The sequence below is a fragment of the Ischnura elegans genome, chromosome 9, assembly GCF_921293095.1.
Source record: "Ischnura elegans chromosome 9, ioIscEleg1.1, whole genome shotgun sequence".
NCBI lineage: Eukaryota > Metazoa > Arthropoda > Insecta > Odonata > Coenagrionidae > Ischnura > Ischnura elegans.
This window is the reverse complement of record NC_060254.1, coordinates 42,042,887-42,058,815: the sequence shown is the minus strand read 5'-3', so window position 1 is coordinate 42,058,815 and position 15,929 is coordinate 42,042,887. Positions and strand designations below refer to the sequence as shown.

Sequence of the window (15,929 nt, the reverse complement as noted above, 5' to 3'; positions counted from 1 at the left end):
AGGAGAGGTGGGGGGGAAGGAGCGTGCTCTCTCTGTATTTCAAGCAACAATGGATTTATTTGAAAAATGAAGTTTTTTTTCTAATATGAAGGGTGTTTATATTAGTTTGAAACCCTCTACTTTGAACCGTGTTGTTTAAAACTTTTCCCCCCTGATTTTGTACCCCTCCTAACAAAATTCCTGGCTACCCCACTGCCATCGTCTGAATTCAAATTTTCCTCAAGCACGTTTCGCCCAAATTTTGTCACTTTCTCATTGCATACCAACTTGTGTTTCACCCAAAAATGCTTCAGTTACAATGAGGTGGATTAAGCACTTCCTCGCGATAATTTCACGCCACAGTGCACGCACATGGCATACATTGGTTTTCCTTATTTCAATAGAAATTTTTCTACACAATGAAAGACATTTCTATCAGTATATCATTTAATTAAATTGAACTGCACAATCAGCAACACAATTAACAGTATTTAAAACAGCATTAGCATCACGTGCGACAAGGTGATCGACCGCTCAGCATGAGGAAGGGGTGGGCAGCAGAAGCGCGTAAAGGAGAGGTGGGGGGAAGGAGCACGCTCCCTCCGTATTTCAAGCAAAGAGTCACAAATGAGGGAGTCAAGGACGAACAAGTCGAATCTTGCTTCAGTGACATCGTTGCCTTCAAAGCAAAGCCGGGTGCGCTACATAATATATTCAGTTGGTGTTTCCAATCCGTCTCTACTTGTTTCAGGGGTTAGTACTGCGCTTGTTTCTTTGACAACTGTGCTGTTTGGACATTGTTGCATATTAGTATAGTCTAATTATAAATCGAAAACTTAGTGGTAATCAATTAGAGCTGAAAAATAAATAAAAATATTGTCATGAACACATGGCGTTCGGTCTAATTCTTTTTTAAATCTTGTGCATGTTGTCTTAATTGTCAATGCTATCGAGACATCTTTGGGTCCAGAAAGTAACTCACTTAGCATTTGTCATCTAGAAACAGAGAATTGAAGCAGCTAGGCCATAAAAGGTCAGTTGGTGAGATGGGGTAGGGATGAATCACGCTTCAATTGTTCTCGTATAATTTATTATTTTCCTTAGAAGACAATGATTTATGGTCCGTGCGATTTTCGGAAATAAAAAAACACAACAGAGGCATTGGCTGATGGATAGCAGAGGGTGGTTTTCTGAAATCTGCGACGTTTTTACTTTTGACGTGGTTATTATCCTACGATGCTGAGATTCCCCAGATGATTGTTCAATCTCTTGGGAAGAGTCACACTATATGCCAATCGTATTTTGCCTTTCCATTTTATTTTCACGGCATATTTTATTTCCATGGCTGCAATTCTGCTACGTAACCTCTGCTAGAGCTCTCAAACAAAACGTTTCATAAGTAGGACAAGAATCGCATGCGACAGTGCATTCGAAGAGAGAATTGGAACTCTTTCCACCCTTATGGGGCATTACATTAGCTGAATCTATTATTTAAAATTTCGGATCCAGATCTGATGTCTTCCATGACTTTGGATCCACTGTATCTGATGAAGGGCAATATCCGCGGATATTTGGATCAGAGGTATCCGATCCGACCATCCTTAATCGATGCACTGAATTGTTGAGTTCAATCATTGGTTCCAATCTTCTAACAAATTGTATTGAAAAAATCCTCATGTTCACCCTCATCTGAAGTTTGAATATTGCTTACATTGATTCCAATGCTGGCCTTAGAGTGAATGAGGTTATGCTATATTTTAGAGTATACATATTGGCAGGCAACCTGCAAATCATGGCAACCTCCCTTTTACAAAGCTTTGAAATGAGTTTTCTTTCCAGAATTTGGTTATCAATTCATGTATGCATTTTTATCATCTAAAGAATAATTTACAAGGTTTTTATTATAGTTCCACTTTATTCATAATACAATTGTGTATAAAATAGCTTATTGCTACTTTTTAAACAATTAATGTTCTCCTGAGAATGGATTAACATTGGAAATGAAATTATAGTTGATAAAACCTGTGCTAAACTTAAGGCTTATCTTAACAATTACTCAAACAATAAAACTCAACAACTTATCACGTAAGGACCTAGAGGAAGTTCATTGGTTTTAATCAAACTCCATACGAGAGTAAGGAACTTGTTGGACATATTTGCAGGTGGCCCTGATATAAGTGATAATTCACCCCTGATACATTTCAAGGCAATGGGGTATTATTTTTCTGATTTAAGCCTAAAAACATTTCAACAGAGTTGATCAGATCAGATTTCTTATCTTTTACTCTGCAAGTCACTCCTCTAGATCTTAACCAACATATGAGTGTTGTAGTGTTGGCTTTACTCAGCATACCCTCTTTGGCTAGGGTTTCCACATCTACCCCAACCTATGAATGAAAGTTCTGTTATCAGCAACAAAGTACTGCAGAATCCAGCTAAATGAAGGCTGTATGATCTGCAGGCTATGGATTTTGACTTATACTTACCATGCAAAAATTAATGGTACATATGTACATTTTAAAAAATCTGCTTAAATAACATCTTTAATGATTTAATACTAATTTTTTCATGTGAATAATATAGCATTCATAGATTACTTGTCTTTCATTTTTATTATCTTTTAATTATAAGGATACTTTAATAAAAAATTGCAATCATTTCTCTGTACCAAACTCTGCTGCTTAGCTTTGAATATTTAAGGCACAAAACAAAGTTGTCTTTGACATGTGATTTTCTATGGAAATGAGTTCTTTTCTGATACTTTGATCTTGGGATGAAATGTATTTTTAATTTATTATGTGTATTATTTGTTTGAATTTTCCCTGAGATTATTTTCATAACACTCTCAAGCTAGGATTTCCATATTCCAAAATATCTATTTTTTTCTGTGGTTTCAAAGCCTTAAAAAGTCTTTTAGTTAGCGTGATAATAATCCTGTTGCAAGAATTTTTATTTTTTCTTTAGTTTCATAAAAACACTTTTAACTCTTCTGAAATGCGAATTCAAAAATTTGATTTTCTTCCTTTTAACCACTCACCTGGGTATGCCGTATATATTCGTCATGAGAGGTGTAACCCTCAGTGGGTATGCCGTATATATACGCCACGCCGATTTAATGTTCATTTGCAATGGGTTAGTTGTGATATTCCATTACACACCTACTGCAACTCGTAGAAGGCTTCATTGAGGTCACTTTCTGCCCGGTAGATGATACGTAAGACCTTTTTTTTATGTACTTATGCGTCTCGAAGCATAGCTCTGTCGCTGCATTGCGGGTTGCATTCTAATTGCCCCTTGACGTATTTTTATACCTTTATTTTCTCCGATTTTCTTGCCAATGTATCTATTATTTTTACTCTCCTCTATGTATTTTATTGAAAGCTTTGCTATTTGTAAACGCTCCGTGCTGCTTAGGTCATAATTACCGATCCCATTCTCTTCACGCCTTTTCGGTTGATATGATCGAAGGAAGTAACTTTTTTCGCCGCTTGTAGCATACCGTATAACAGGATAAACTACAAAGTGGTATGAACACGATTAGCTGGCAAGTGCAACCATCTGAGAATGAAGTTTTCAAACGGAGAGACTATGTATTGTAATCCAGCCTTCTCTCTAGATAAGTCTCCTCTGCGTCGGTCATAATGACTGAAGCGGCGCCGCAGTGGGTGAATTGGTCGAAAATACGGCGGCAAGGAGCGTGTTAGAGATCTTTTACATTTATACAAATGCTGCCTCTTTCCTTGGCAAGTAAATTGTATGCTATGTCGACGGCATAAGCCACAAGAAAGACTCATTTATTTCGTACTCTTCTCTACTCTGCAGTGTGTTTTTTTTCTAAAGACATTATTGTTTCTTTACCCTTGTAATCCTTCGCAGTCTGCTCGATTATTCTATGTGAGCGGAGTAACTGATTTTGATATTTTTAGCTACCTAAGTTGTCCTCAGTTTTCCTTTGAGCTTCGGAGTGGAAAGTGTTTCGCGGTTTTGGGGATTTCTTGTGTGAATAATTAGTGAGTTTTTCGATAAATGTTTTGAAGTGCTCTCGCTTCCAGAATAAGAATAATTTCCATAAGGTTTGCTCACATATTCTAATATGGCTTCATCTAGTAAAAGAAAACGATCTGAACCAAGTGCAGAAGAAATTATAAACATTTTAGAAGAGAGCGAAGATGATAGTGCCTCTGAGTATTTGGATGACGATTACGTAAACACTGATATTAGTGATAGCGAGAGTGATGAAGACGACGATCTTTTGGAAGAGGAGGTTACCAATCAACCTGGGTATCCTTACGTTTGGAGTGAACGAGAGGTAGTGCGAGAGAAGTTCAGTTTCTCAGGTAAATCTGAATTGAATGTGGATGTTGAGGTTGAGGATGACATCCTAAAATGCTTTGAATTATTTGTGGATGAGAATCTGTGCTCGATAATAATGGAGCAGACAAATATTTATGCTCAGCAATTCCTTGTGGCAAATGTTAACCTGAAGCCGCGATCTAGGGCACGGAGTTGGGTTGAGACAACTGTGAATGAAATAAGAGTGTTGCTAGGAGTTTTTATTCTACAGGGTATTGTACTGAAACCTGATTATGCGATGTACTTTACTAAAAGAGAAAGCATCGCAACTCCCTTTTTTTCTAAAGTTTTTAGTGAAAAACGGTTCCTTCTCCTTCTGAAATTTTTACATTTTGTGGACAATAAAACTTTCAATGCTGATGTAAGCAATAGAAAATTTTTTAAAATTGAACCAGTGCTACAGTACTTGAAAAATAAATTTTCATCAATTTACTCGCCCAATCAGGCTATTGTTGTTGATGAATCTCTTCTGATGTGGAAGGGTAGACTCTCTTGGAAGCAGTACATTCCATCAAAGCGGAGTAAATTTGGTATAAAATTTTTTGTGCTTTGTGAAAGTGAGTCAGGCTACATATGGAATTTTTTGATTCATACGGGAAAGGACACAATGTATTCTGACAAATATGAAGGAGAAAATGTCACTGCCAGGATCGTACTTGATTTATCCGATGAGCTTCTAGGTAAGGGGCATACTATATATTTAGACAATTGGTACACTAGCCCTAGATTAGTGGACAAGTTATCCGAGAATAGAACGGATGTGGTTGGGACGATGGTGTCAAATAGAAAGGAGTTTCCTCAATCCGTAAAATCTGCCAAATTGAAGAAAGGAGAAATGGTGGCGGCATTTCGTGGGAAACAGATGGTGATGAAATGGAAGGACAAAAGAGACGTGATAATGGTGAGCACGTTTCATGGAACTGAAATGTCCGAAACTGAAAAATGGGGTAAAAAAGTGGTGAAACCAATTGCGGTACAAGACTATAACAAAAACATGGGAGGCGTTGATAGAAGCGATGGACTCATGAATATGTACAAAATTGCCAGAAATCGACCAAAGAAATACTATCAAAAAAATTTTCGGCCCTTGTTGGACATGGCAATGTTGAATGCCTATGCGATTTACAAAAAGAACAAGGGAAAATTGAGTCGAAAAGATTTTCTAATCTCGCTTGCTGAAATTCTAATAGCAAAGTATGGAGTAGACGCCCAAGCACCCCAGGGAAGGCCATCTAAATCCCCTAAGCCTTCTCGCCTTACCGAGAGACATTTTCCTGATGCTGTTCCCCCAACAACCAAAAAGTGCCCCACAAAAAGATGTGTTGTGTGCTTCAAAGAGGGGAAAAGGAAGGAAACAAAATATTGGTGTTCAGATTGTTCTGTTGGCTTGTGCCCTGCTCCATGCTTCAGATTATATCATGTTCAAAGTGATTTCTAAAAATATATATTCATTGAATTTTTAAATAAATGTTCTTTTTTAAGACATATGCACTATAAAAATAGATGCGGAGCTAATTTGAAGCAATGGTCATGATTTACCGCACCATTTATTTATAATTTCATTTTTCTTCGTTTATACTTCAAACAGTTTCATTGTTTTTAGCGTTTATTTGATATTAATGTAAATTGTGAAGTGTTTTTTGAGTAGAGATGAAGTATTGTAATCATTGAAAAATTTTTACCATAGAAGAGGAAAGAGTAAAAAAATGTGTGTAAGGTGTGGTTGTCTACGTTGCCCCTTGATATGAAAAATTTTCGAACATTGTAATTTACTTGTTGTCATTTTTCTAAACATTCTGCTACCAATATGTTTACAAAAATTGTTAATATTCATTCTATGCGAATCTATTCATCACTTGTACGAATAATTCTGGTCTTACCCTTTGTAGCTTTTTTAAACAATTAATGTTTATCATTAAAATTAATTTTTAATCCACAAATGTTCAACATTTCAAACGAATACTGAAAATATTAATACTATAGTGAAAAAAATAATGAAACGTTTGTGCTTAATCTTCTTACTGCAAAAATAAAACTTAAATTTCGGTGTAAAATTAAATACCCACCGTAGAATGGACATGGGAAAATTAAACACCCAGATGAGTGGTTAAATATACCATAACAACTTCTCTATGTGATATTGTCTATATTTAGGGTTGTCTGACAATCTCATGTTTGGTGAATCTATTCTCTTCTTCCTATTGTACTCTGTGCCTTTCTGTACCGAGTCATCCATTCCTGTTTTCTCAGCTGATTTAACTAAATTTGATTGATTCAAATTAGTCTAAGGTACTATTAATGATATTTTTATTTTGCCATGCATTTTGCTCACATTGCTGTGATTATGGTTGAAATAGCTTCTGGAAATTTCTTCCTATTAAAATTCTAGCATTGTATTGACCATCTGAACAATCATTTATCAAGTATTTACTGAGTAACTAAACCTCATCTCTGTGTGTGGCAAGGATGTAGTCAGCATGGGAAGTGAGTTTGTTCAACCCTCCCCTGTGAAATATTTGAATGATAGTCTTAAGTTTACCCCATCCAATTGACCCCCCTGACATGTACTCCCTATCGAAAGTCCCCCGACCCCAATTTTTTTTGTGATGTGCCGACTTAACTTACTTCAACTGAAGCACAGACAGTCAGGTTATTAGTTCTTATCATTGTCATTTTATTAAAAAAACTAGACACCAATATGAATTGTGTTTACTTCCTTATTTTTGGCATCTAAGGAAGCCACAGTTCATAGCTTGTACTAGTATGTAATTAGATTCTATGTTTGTGATATGTAACATACCTGGACAGCTGGGCGACCTCGTGAAGTTGTATTTTTCTTTAACAAATTACTTTCACATTTTTCTTCAGTGTTGCCCTAAAATGTTAAGTAATATAAGAAGTTTTATTAACCAATTTAAAATATGTTTTACCATCTTTAGTGTGTGATCAAAATTTAAATTCAGGGATTAAATTGAATCTGCAAATCAATTTTCACATAGAATTGAGAAGGATTGAATCGCTAATCCATGGATTTGATTGAGTTTCTTGTCCATAACTAACAAGCGGGTAATATTTTTGATCCCCCTTAAAACCAACCGGTGTTGTTCCCTCCTGTCCTTTTCCTCTGAATACATCATGGCTCAACTTGCTTTATAAATCATTAAGCATTCACTTTTACTGATTTATGCTCTTATTTATTCCCCTTTACCACTCCTTCCAGAGGGTCCATTTGGGTGAAATAATTATGATTTGAAATATGTAATTTCATTAAAAACTTATATATCACCTTGTCAATTTTTGGGTGGCCTAAATATTTTCCATCTGATGCCGGTTGCGGTTGATGAAATTGACATAGCGACATATCCCAAAAAGTTTTTAAATACGATGATTAGTACCCATGAAAGTTTTAATAAATAATTCTATAGTTTTGGTCACGAAGATGTCCTAATTCATCTATTGATTGGAGAAAATTAATTTAAATAGATTAAGAAAAATTATAATGATAGAGTCTAAGGTGTAACTTACCAAACTCGAGGGTAATTTACTTTGATCCTCTAGATATATTCCATCTGTTATTGCTCTCTTAAAATGTTCAATACTTCCTGAAGATGCCATGGGTGAATTGCTCAACATGCCTTTCAGGTTCATTAAGGATTCACTTTGCCCATTTATGTTTTTAGTCCCTTTATCATCATCCCAAAGGCCAAATTCCATAGTGAAATAATGGGCATTGTCTGAGGAAGCTGGTTTACATTTCTTTTTCTCAGAAGACAGCGGCTGTGCTTTCACATTAGACTTAACTTTATTTAATATCGTGGTGCTGTCAATGCCACATTTTTCTGGACTGTCCTGGTTGTTCACATTATGAGGAAATGCTGCTTTGGTATAGTTCCCTGTGGACATTTTTCCTATTGTGATTTCACTGCATGCCATATTTCCATGTCCCAATAATTTCGGAAGAATGTTCTGGGGTCCTTTTAATAGATATTGACTCTTATCTTTGGATGAGATGAAAGTAGCACTTCTCGATCCATTATCATCTATTTTCTGTTTCAAAACTTTAAAATTGAGAATATTGGCTTGGTTTGATTTAGCAACCACATTTTCCTTCCGGTTAATCGCTTCTTTTTTTGTATTTCTCACATCCAGGTTTGCTCTGTCTTGAGAATCACTGAGAATTGTATTGGTATTCCTATTTGTTATTGTTTTTTCACTCTGTCTATTTGATGACCCGGCTCCATAGGTATTTGGTTTTGTCTTGCTCTTAAACACTGGTACATGCCTGAAAATTTAATTTTGCACTTCATTTTCAAATTTTGGAAGTGGTTAGTAAAAATGGTATTGAAAATTTAACATCTGCATTTTTTTCAATATTCCAATTAATCTGAAATAGATTTTCATCCCAATATCAGTCCTTGGTCATTTGCACTTTATTAAGAACTGAATGAGTTTTTTTCTAAGTATCAATGACATGTAAGTATCAAAAATTGGTATGAAATATCCATTTTTAAAGGTAATGGAGGAGATGCTTCAACCTGAATCCTGCTGTAACTAACCGTGAGTTTATTATCAGTTGTGACATCTCAGTCACTCGACATGATAATTTCATATTTTTTCGGCAGTTTTTTGCACAGATTAAATTTCGACAACTTGGAGACTTTTTATCTCAGGAGAAAAGTATTATCTAGCATTCGATTTTTGAGCTGTGCTAGATTTGTGGTCCCCTAGCACCTCTTTTTTTGCAATCTCCGAGTTTCTCATTAATTGTTTGACATGCATACATATTGTTATGAAAAGAATGGTAACTTCAATTCAAAGCATGATTGAGACTTAATTTGAGGTATGTCTTCTTTACTTCTCAAATTTTTCTTTTGGCTATTACAAATAACATAACTATATGTACTTAATCCATATAATCATGTTGTCAATCTTTAACGTGTACAAAAGCCTTTCCATGTTTCTTTCAAGAACTACTCTACCAATTGATTACCATATTCATTCTCCCTTGAAGTTTTATTTATACCACATAGCACCTGCATCATTGGCTGCTTTTCCTTATTTGAAATGAAAAAAACTAATGAACAGAAATAGCTATACAAAACTATACAGGCATTAATAACGCCTGTTCTTGGCAAACTATCCTAGGTTTGCAAACTAAATTCAATGCCCAGCATAACTAAGAAAGTGGACAATAAGAAGAAACTCAGATAACAAAATAGAACCAATTTATTAATCCAACCATGCAATGATCCTTGTGATTTAATAGAATGATGAAGCAAATTTCATTAATCAAAATATGTATACTTATTTCAATTAATCACTAATTCATATGTAAGTCCATAAGCCACTTTGTATCTTTTTCCAAGTAAAATAGGATCATCGAGTGTCTAGCATAAATAAAGTCATTTTGAAATTGACTATTTGAATAAATGCCTGAATCAACCGTGTATTGTTAGCCACGAAATAATACTTTTCATTGGCTCAGTTTTATTTTCAGTAAATACTACTGATCTAGAAATACCTTATCTTTTCATTCATTGATGGCTTATCACTAACAATAACAGTAGCTTTTTGGTCTTTTCTCATGTTATTCAGTGATCCACTTTCATCTTTGGATTTAACATGGCTTGGGGAAATATGCTTAAGATTCCACTCAAAGACAGATGCAGCCTGAAAAATGTACATTAAGGTTATTTTGCATTTTATTTCTTCATTTATCAACCAGCACATATTCATTGAATTAATTCATTAACACAAATTTAATGATTGTGATTAATTTAACATTGTTTTATTTGCTCAATGCCCTTTCAAAATTCTAGACATTAATACTATAATTCCTCAAATTTCTGTGATATTTACTTCTTTCTAAACATTTGGTCCTTCAGGTACACACCTGGCACCATCAATGTGAGCGCCTATGGTATGGAAACATCTTCATTGAGTAATCAAGCACACATCTTCATGGACGCATTACAACTCCAATGTATCAGCACTAACAAACTTGGGGAGGAGGAGCAGATACCCCCTTAGCCCTTATATCCTAGAAGCATTTTTATGTCTTCATAGGGCCATGGCAAAAGCTAGAATGAGACCTCCCATGGTATTTCCTTGCGACCAAGCATCCTTAGTTCCTCTTTCTTTATGACCCTTGTGAGGCCTCCACACAGTGTGGCTTCTGTGTATGACATATCATAAATATGTCACAACTCCTCCCTAAATCCTCTGTTGTTTGGAGAATGAAGGGTTTACCTCATAACTCCAAGCCTGAAAATCTTTATCCTTCCAAGGGGTATCACTCAACCTCCCAGCTAATACATATACATTTACATGAAAGGAGAGAAATGACCATATCCTAATAGATATGTACATAGTAAATTTTAAGATCCTAGTAAAGACAGGTGGATGGACTACATGTTAAATAAAAATTCCCAGAAAGTGAATGGAATTATCTTCTATTTCCCATTGTGGCGCAACCAGTTATGGCTGCAAGAAATGGTCAACAAAAGGGTCATGGCATAATTAATTCAAAAATTGATATTTAACTATGTATCACCACCTTATGAGAATTTCATGAGTAATTTCTTTTTCTTTGGATGCATAGTATTAATCCTGAATTAGGTTAATATTTTGACAAAAAATATTCTACAAAAGTAGTTATCTTACTGAATTAGCTGTGGAGAAGAGCTCTTCTGAAGGATATGTGGACTGTGGTAAAAACCTTGGATTTTCTACTGGAACATGGAAAATACCTTCCAAGATTTTATGTGATGCTGTAAATTCATTCAAGTTATATTTCTTCTCACATGCAGAGCCCTGCCGAATATAACAAAAGAGTATTTTAACTAATTAAAAGTTTTCCCAGCTTCAGTTGTGTGTTAAAATTAGGTTTCTTAACATCATTGATTGAATGTCAAAAGACTTCAATTTTTCGATTACCAGAACTGGTAAAAATTCATCCCATAGATATGATAATTGATTTTATGGACACTTTAGAAGTACATGGGAAAAGATAACATATTCATATAAGCCTAATCATTTGTCAAAAGTTATTAGCAAAAAGTTTCTTGTAGAAAAGGATAAGGGCAATCTTTTAAAGCAGTAGTCCCTGATGATAGTCTGTGGACCCCAGTTTGTTCATGAGAGCCTAGGCATTAGCCTCAGCTGGACAAATGAATATATGTATAGCCAATAACTGGGAAAGTGCATTGTTTCAGGCTAGACAGTGTGGAATTTCTAATCATTATGGAAAGTGATAATAATAACTTTGTTACTCCATGTTTGTTTAATTTACAGCTATTCTTCTGCATCATAGGTTTTGAAGAAGATCTTCATCATCAGGTACATTCGATATTGAAAGAATTGAATAGTTCCACAGACTTGTTTATAGTTACACAAACATTTTCTTCATAGTTACTGATTGATAGGCTGTTTGCCTTGATGCTCTTCATTGGGAGTATACCAATGTAAGAGAGGAAGGTCTAGAAGGGGACATAGGGACGTGTATAAAAAATTGTTGATGACCAGCCCATCACAATGGATACTTGTTAAAATTTCCATCCTCTCCAAAGCATCCAGTCGCAGTCCCTTGCTTTCCAAGGATGTGTGTAAAGGCAAAATCTATATGACCTGAATGCGGCTCAGATTTAGGGTATTATAGCAAGGTATGGAGCCAGAGTGAGACTCAGGCATGGGTTTCAAAGTGTCACCTGAATTGCATTTTTATTTAGCTTTTGGAAATGTGCAGAGGAAGGCTTACAACTGACAGAGGGTTTAATGGGCATGGTTCACTCATGATTTAGCTTCAGATTGAGCGGTTCAAAGCTTTTTACAGGTTTGTAACCATTATTTTTAGAAATATACATAATATTATCCCTGTGAGAAACAAAAGATAGGTACATACATCGGAGCTGCTGTCATAAAGTTTAGGCACAGCATACCCCAGCTCCACTTGATCACCTGCGAATGGTATGCCACAAATCTGTGGCATACGGATGGACAGTTCCTTCAGGAAACTTTGAAGTGGTTCTGTTTGGTCTCTGCATCTCAGAATAACTGGTGGGCACTGGCAAACACACATTCCTGGATAAACATACACATTACCTGACCATCCATTAGGGCCTAACTTTGGCCGATATTGTCCAAAGCTAACAGTCACATAGAAAGGACAGTCTTCCTCTTCAGGGAGACGATAACCATACTTCATGAAAAAGTGATTGGAATTGAAAATAAGGACCCAATCAAGCAATAGGCAACCCATTTACATTGTTTACTCACGAGTACTGAAAAATCATTAAATTGAATACGTACATTATTTTTCCAATGCCTCTTTAGCTGTTTGTAAGTAGTGAATGCACTAGATTTCTGGAATTTCCTGGAAATGCTTAGTACTTGGGCCTTGTTCAGACTAGAAGAGATAATTTTTTTAATAATCCCACCATTTCCTTATCAAAAATGGAATTATTCTTACTTAAGTTGCTGATTAAATGTTCCTAAATGCAAAGCCATGACTTTTATATATATTTTGGTATGCAAAATAGGTACTTACGGTTATTTTTTTAAATTGTGGAAGCAATCAATTCACAATTTTATTCAAAATAACCCTGGGGAAAATACATAGTCTGGGAAACACAGAGTAATAAAGTGTGTCAGAGGATTTAATACAACATTCTGATAATATTAAAAGAGTGAAAAAAATATGTAATGGGACTGTTGTGACATGTCTCTGCATGGCAGTATAGTATGATAGAATGTGCACATGCAGTATGACGGCAATGTGACCAGAGCAGTGCTTGATTTCAAAATTTGAAGGTACCAGAACGCATACCAAAACATTTAATCCACCAGACTTTCAAATATAATATTTTCCAAAAATGCCCATGTAATAAGGAAAGGGGGGGGACTATATTCTTTTGCATTTTAAATTTTTTTTCCCGAACCTGAAGCCTCAAAATGAGAGGGGGCCTATATTCAGTGAAAAACAGTATTTTCCCTAAGGACATGGAATTAGAAATGATTGAAGCATAATGAAGACTTTGTTTTTACCTAGGTAATACATAAACCCACTTCCCTCCATCGATCTCAACTTCTGAGTCCAGCGAGATATTTTCTTTGGTCCCTTCTATCAGTTCTTCAAGTGAAACTTGGTACATCATCAATCGATATGGCCATATAATCATGCTGAGCTCTTTCCCTAGACAACAGAGATAATGTTATAGTATAATTGAAAAAATAAAGGCCAGGCAATACTGACATCCTTATTATAATTTCACATCATTTTCCAAAAAATCAAATGCAAACATTTAATAAGAATACTTATGTTATATTTTTCTACATAAGAATGATGAAGATCAAATGCATTGACCAAGGGATAAATCAGGGAGTCTAATAGGAGAAAAGAAAAGTCTCCTGTGAACCATTAGAAGAAGATGGGGTAATGAACTCATTCACTGCTAAGTAGGGCGACCAATGCCCATATTTGACACAATTATTTTTCAGCGTTCGCACTTCCATTTTGTCTTTTGTTGAATTTCTCCTATTTTTTCATTAAGTTCTATCCTTCAATTTCAATCATTTTAGAGCATAAAGCCATGTTTTTTGTGCTCACTTCTGACAGTTATTCAAACATTTGAGATCAGACATCATTGTTTCTATATAAAGTTTTTATATTGATTATCTCATTTAGAAGTGACCTAATGATTGAAGGCTATGTTATTAGCAAGACCATAAAGTAACAGTCATACAGAGGGAGTTACATAATATAATAATTGATATATGTATTACAAATGATCACTGGACAAGGAATAGGAGCAATACTACGCGATCAAATCATAACTTCAGGCAGTTGCCAAGAACTCTTGACCAGAATTTTTAAAATTTGAAGAAAGTGAAGGATGACTGAAAAAAATATATACCTATATAGAGAGAGAGGTCTTCTTAAAGTTAATAATATAATTATTTTTTTATTACAAGCAAAATATTTAACTTAACTTTTTTCGTGAAATTTAGTCACAGCATTGTCTTCCTTTTCACTCTTTATACATACTTCCTTTTCACTAACTTATTTTAGGTCAAGAATATTGTGATCCCCCATATTTATTTCTTCTAAAATTGTTGGTTACATCATTGATAAGCCAACCGACACAGTGTGGCCAGTGAAGTCTGTTAAAAGAAATTTCACTGGATGGGGATGGACACAAAGTTGTTATGACTATAATAATTTGAAATAATGTGATCCAACCAGAATGAAAAAAAGAATTGTTGCCCAGGAGTAAAATTGGATCCTCAACAAATTGGTTATGTACTTAGAAATAGTGATAATAAAGTGAAAAAGAGAACAAAAAATATAAAAAGGTTAACTTGAAGCAGAATTAAGAGTAGAGCTAGATACAATTAATCTCTAGATTTTAACAGTTTTTAATGGTATTACATACTCAAAGCCACATGCGGTTTCTCCTGATAGACATTTTCATATAATTTACCAATTTATTTTAATAAATATACGTACATGCAGTCTTAAGAAAAATTTGTATACCTGTCATAAGAACATCAAAGGTAATGGCATGTAGGGGTGCCTTCATTGATAAAAAATCTCTCCCTCTTGCTAGATAGGATCCTATTTGATTCCATAGTGGAGCAATGCGTGCAAGAATAGTATACCGCAAACAGGCTTCATAAATGGAATTTGTAACCTGAACATTTCTTCCAGCCTAAATTGTTCAAAATGAGTCAATATTGGGGCAATAACACAAAAATACTTATTTTAAAGTCGCACTATCATAACAATATGGATTATTTTATTTGTTACTTACACGAATTCCAATTTTCTCTAAATGGTGAAGTAACTGTTCACTCTTGTAATAATCTTTTGACATGACCATATGTATTTGACATTCCATACCAGGAACTGGTGATGCAATTATTTGTGGCTCAGAAAATATTAACATCCTATAATATGAGAATAGTTAGATTTTCTTTGGCAATCAAATCTGCTATACACATCAATTAATGGAAGGAAAATATTCAGTCACCTGCATTTTATTATTTTTAGTTTATAGGAATTGTGATCATTGAGATTAGGTTGAACTACATTTCCCAAAATACAATGCAAGTCTTCTTTTAAAGGTACAGGTGCGAACAATAAAATACGACGTATCTCATTTTTCACTCTCTCCATAATTGTTCCCAAAATATAAATTAAAACCTTCTTGAACTAAAAATTGGCATGGAAAAGAAACATCAATGAATCTCACTTTATCGAAACTTCACTTGGTTTGGAGCAAGTAAATTAATATGCCGACCGATCGCACTTTAGGTCCCAACTAATAAAGCTACACTTGAAGGTGTTAAAATGCGCATATAGATATACCATTGTTTATGCGGTTTATGTCCACCTTAGTTACTGTGTCAAACTACGCGCGCATGAACCGCACCAGTGCACGCAATGCCGGCAACCCGCTATACAAGCGTCGCACAGTAAAAACAAACATGCACACAGACGATAGAATCCGATTGAATGATTAAATAGTGGCCGTAATTCCAGATATTGCATTTCAAAATTTATGTAAATGTGAAAAAGTGGCATTAACATCATTTTTTTA

The 15,929-nt window shown here is 34.9% G+C and overlaps 1 protein-coding gene across 1 annotated transcript; it reads right to left on the bottom strand.

Moving 5' to 3' along the window:
* Positions 1 to 1,611: 1,611 nt before the first annotated feature.
* On the bottom strand, positions 1,612 to 15,890 carry LOC124165304 (uncharacterized protein C18orf63-like). The gene is made up of 12 exons (XM_046542656.1): positions 15,630 to 15,890; positions 15,360 to 15,541; positions 15,141 to 15,276; positions 14,864 to 15,038; positions 13,375 to 13,522; positions 12,640 to 12,736; positions 12,233 to 12,529; positions 10,996 to 11,145; positions 9,854 to 10,002; positions 7,858 to 8,614; positions 7,133 to 7,207; positions 1,612 to 2,366 (listed from the first exon to the last, which is right to left on the bottom strand). Exons 2-12 carry the CDS (start codon positions 15,503 to 15,505, stop codon positions 2,181 to 2,183), a joined length of 2,316 nt encoding a protein of 771 aa, XP_046398612.1. The 5' UTR covers positions 15,506 to 15,541; positions 15,630 to 15,890; the 3' UTR covers positions 1,612 to 2,180.
* Between the last annotated feature and the right edge of the window lie 39 nt (positions 15,891 to 15,929).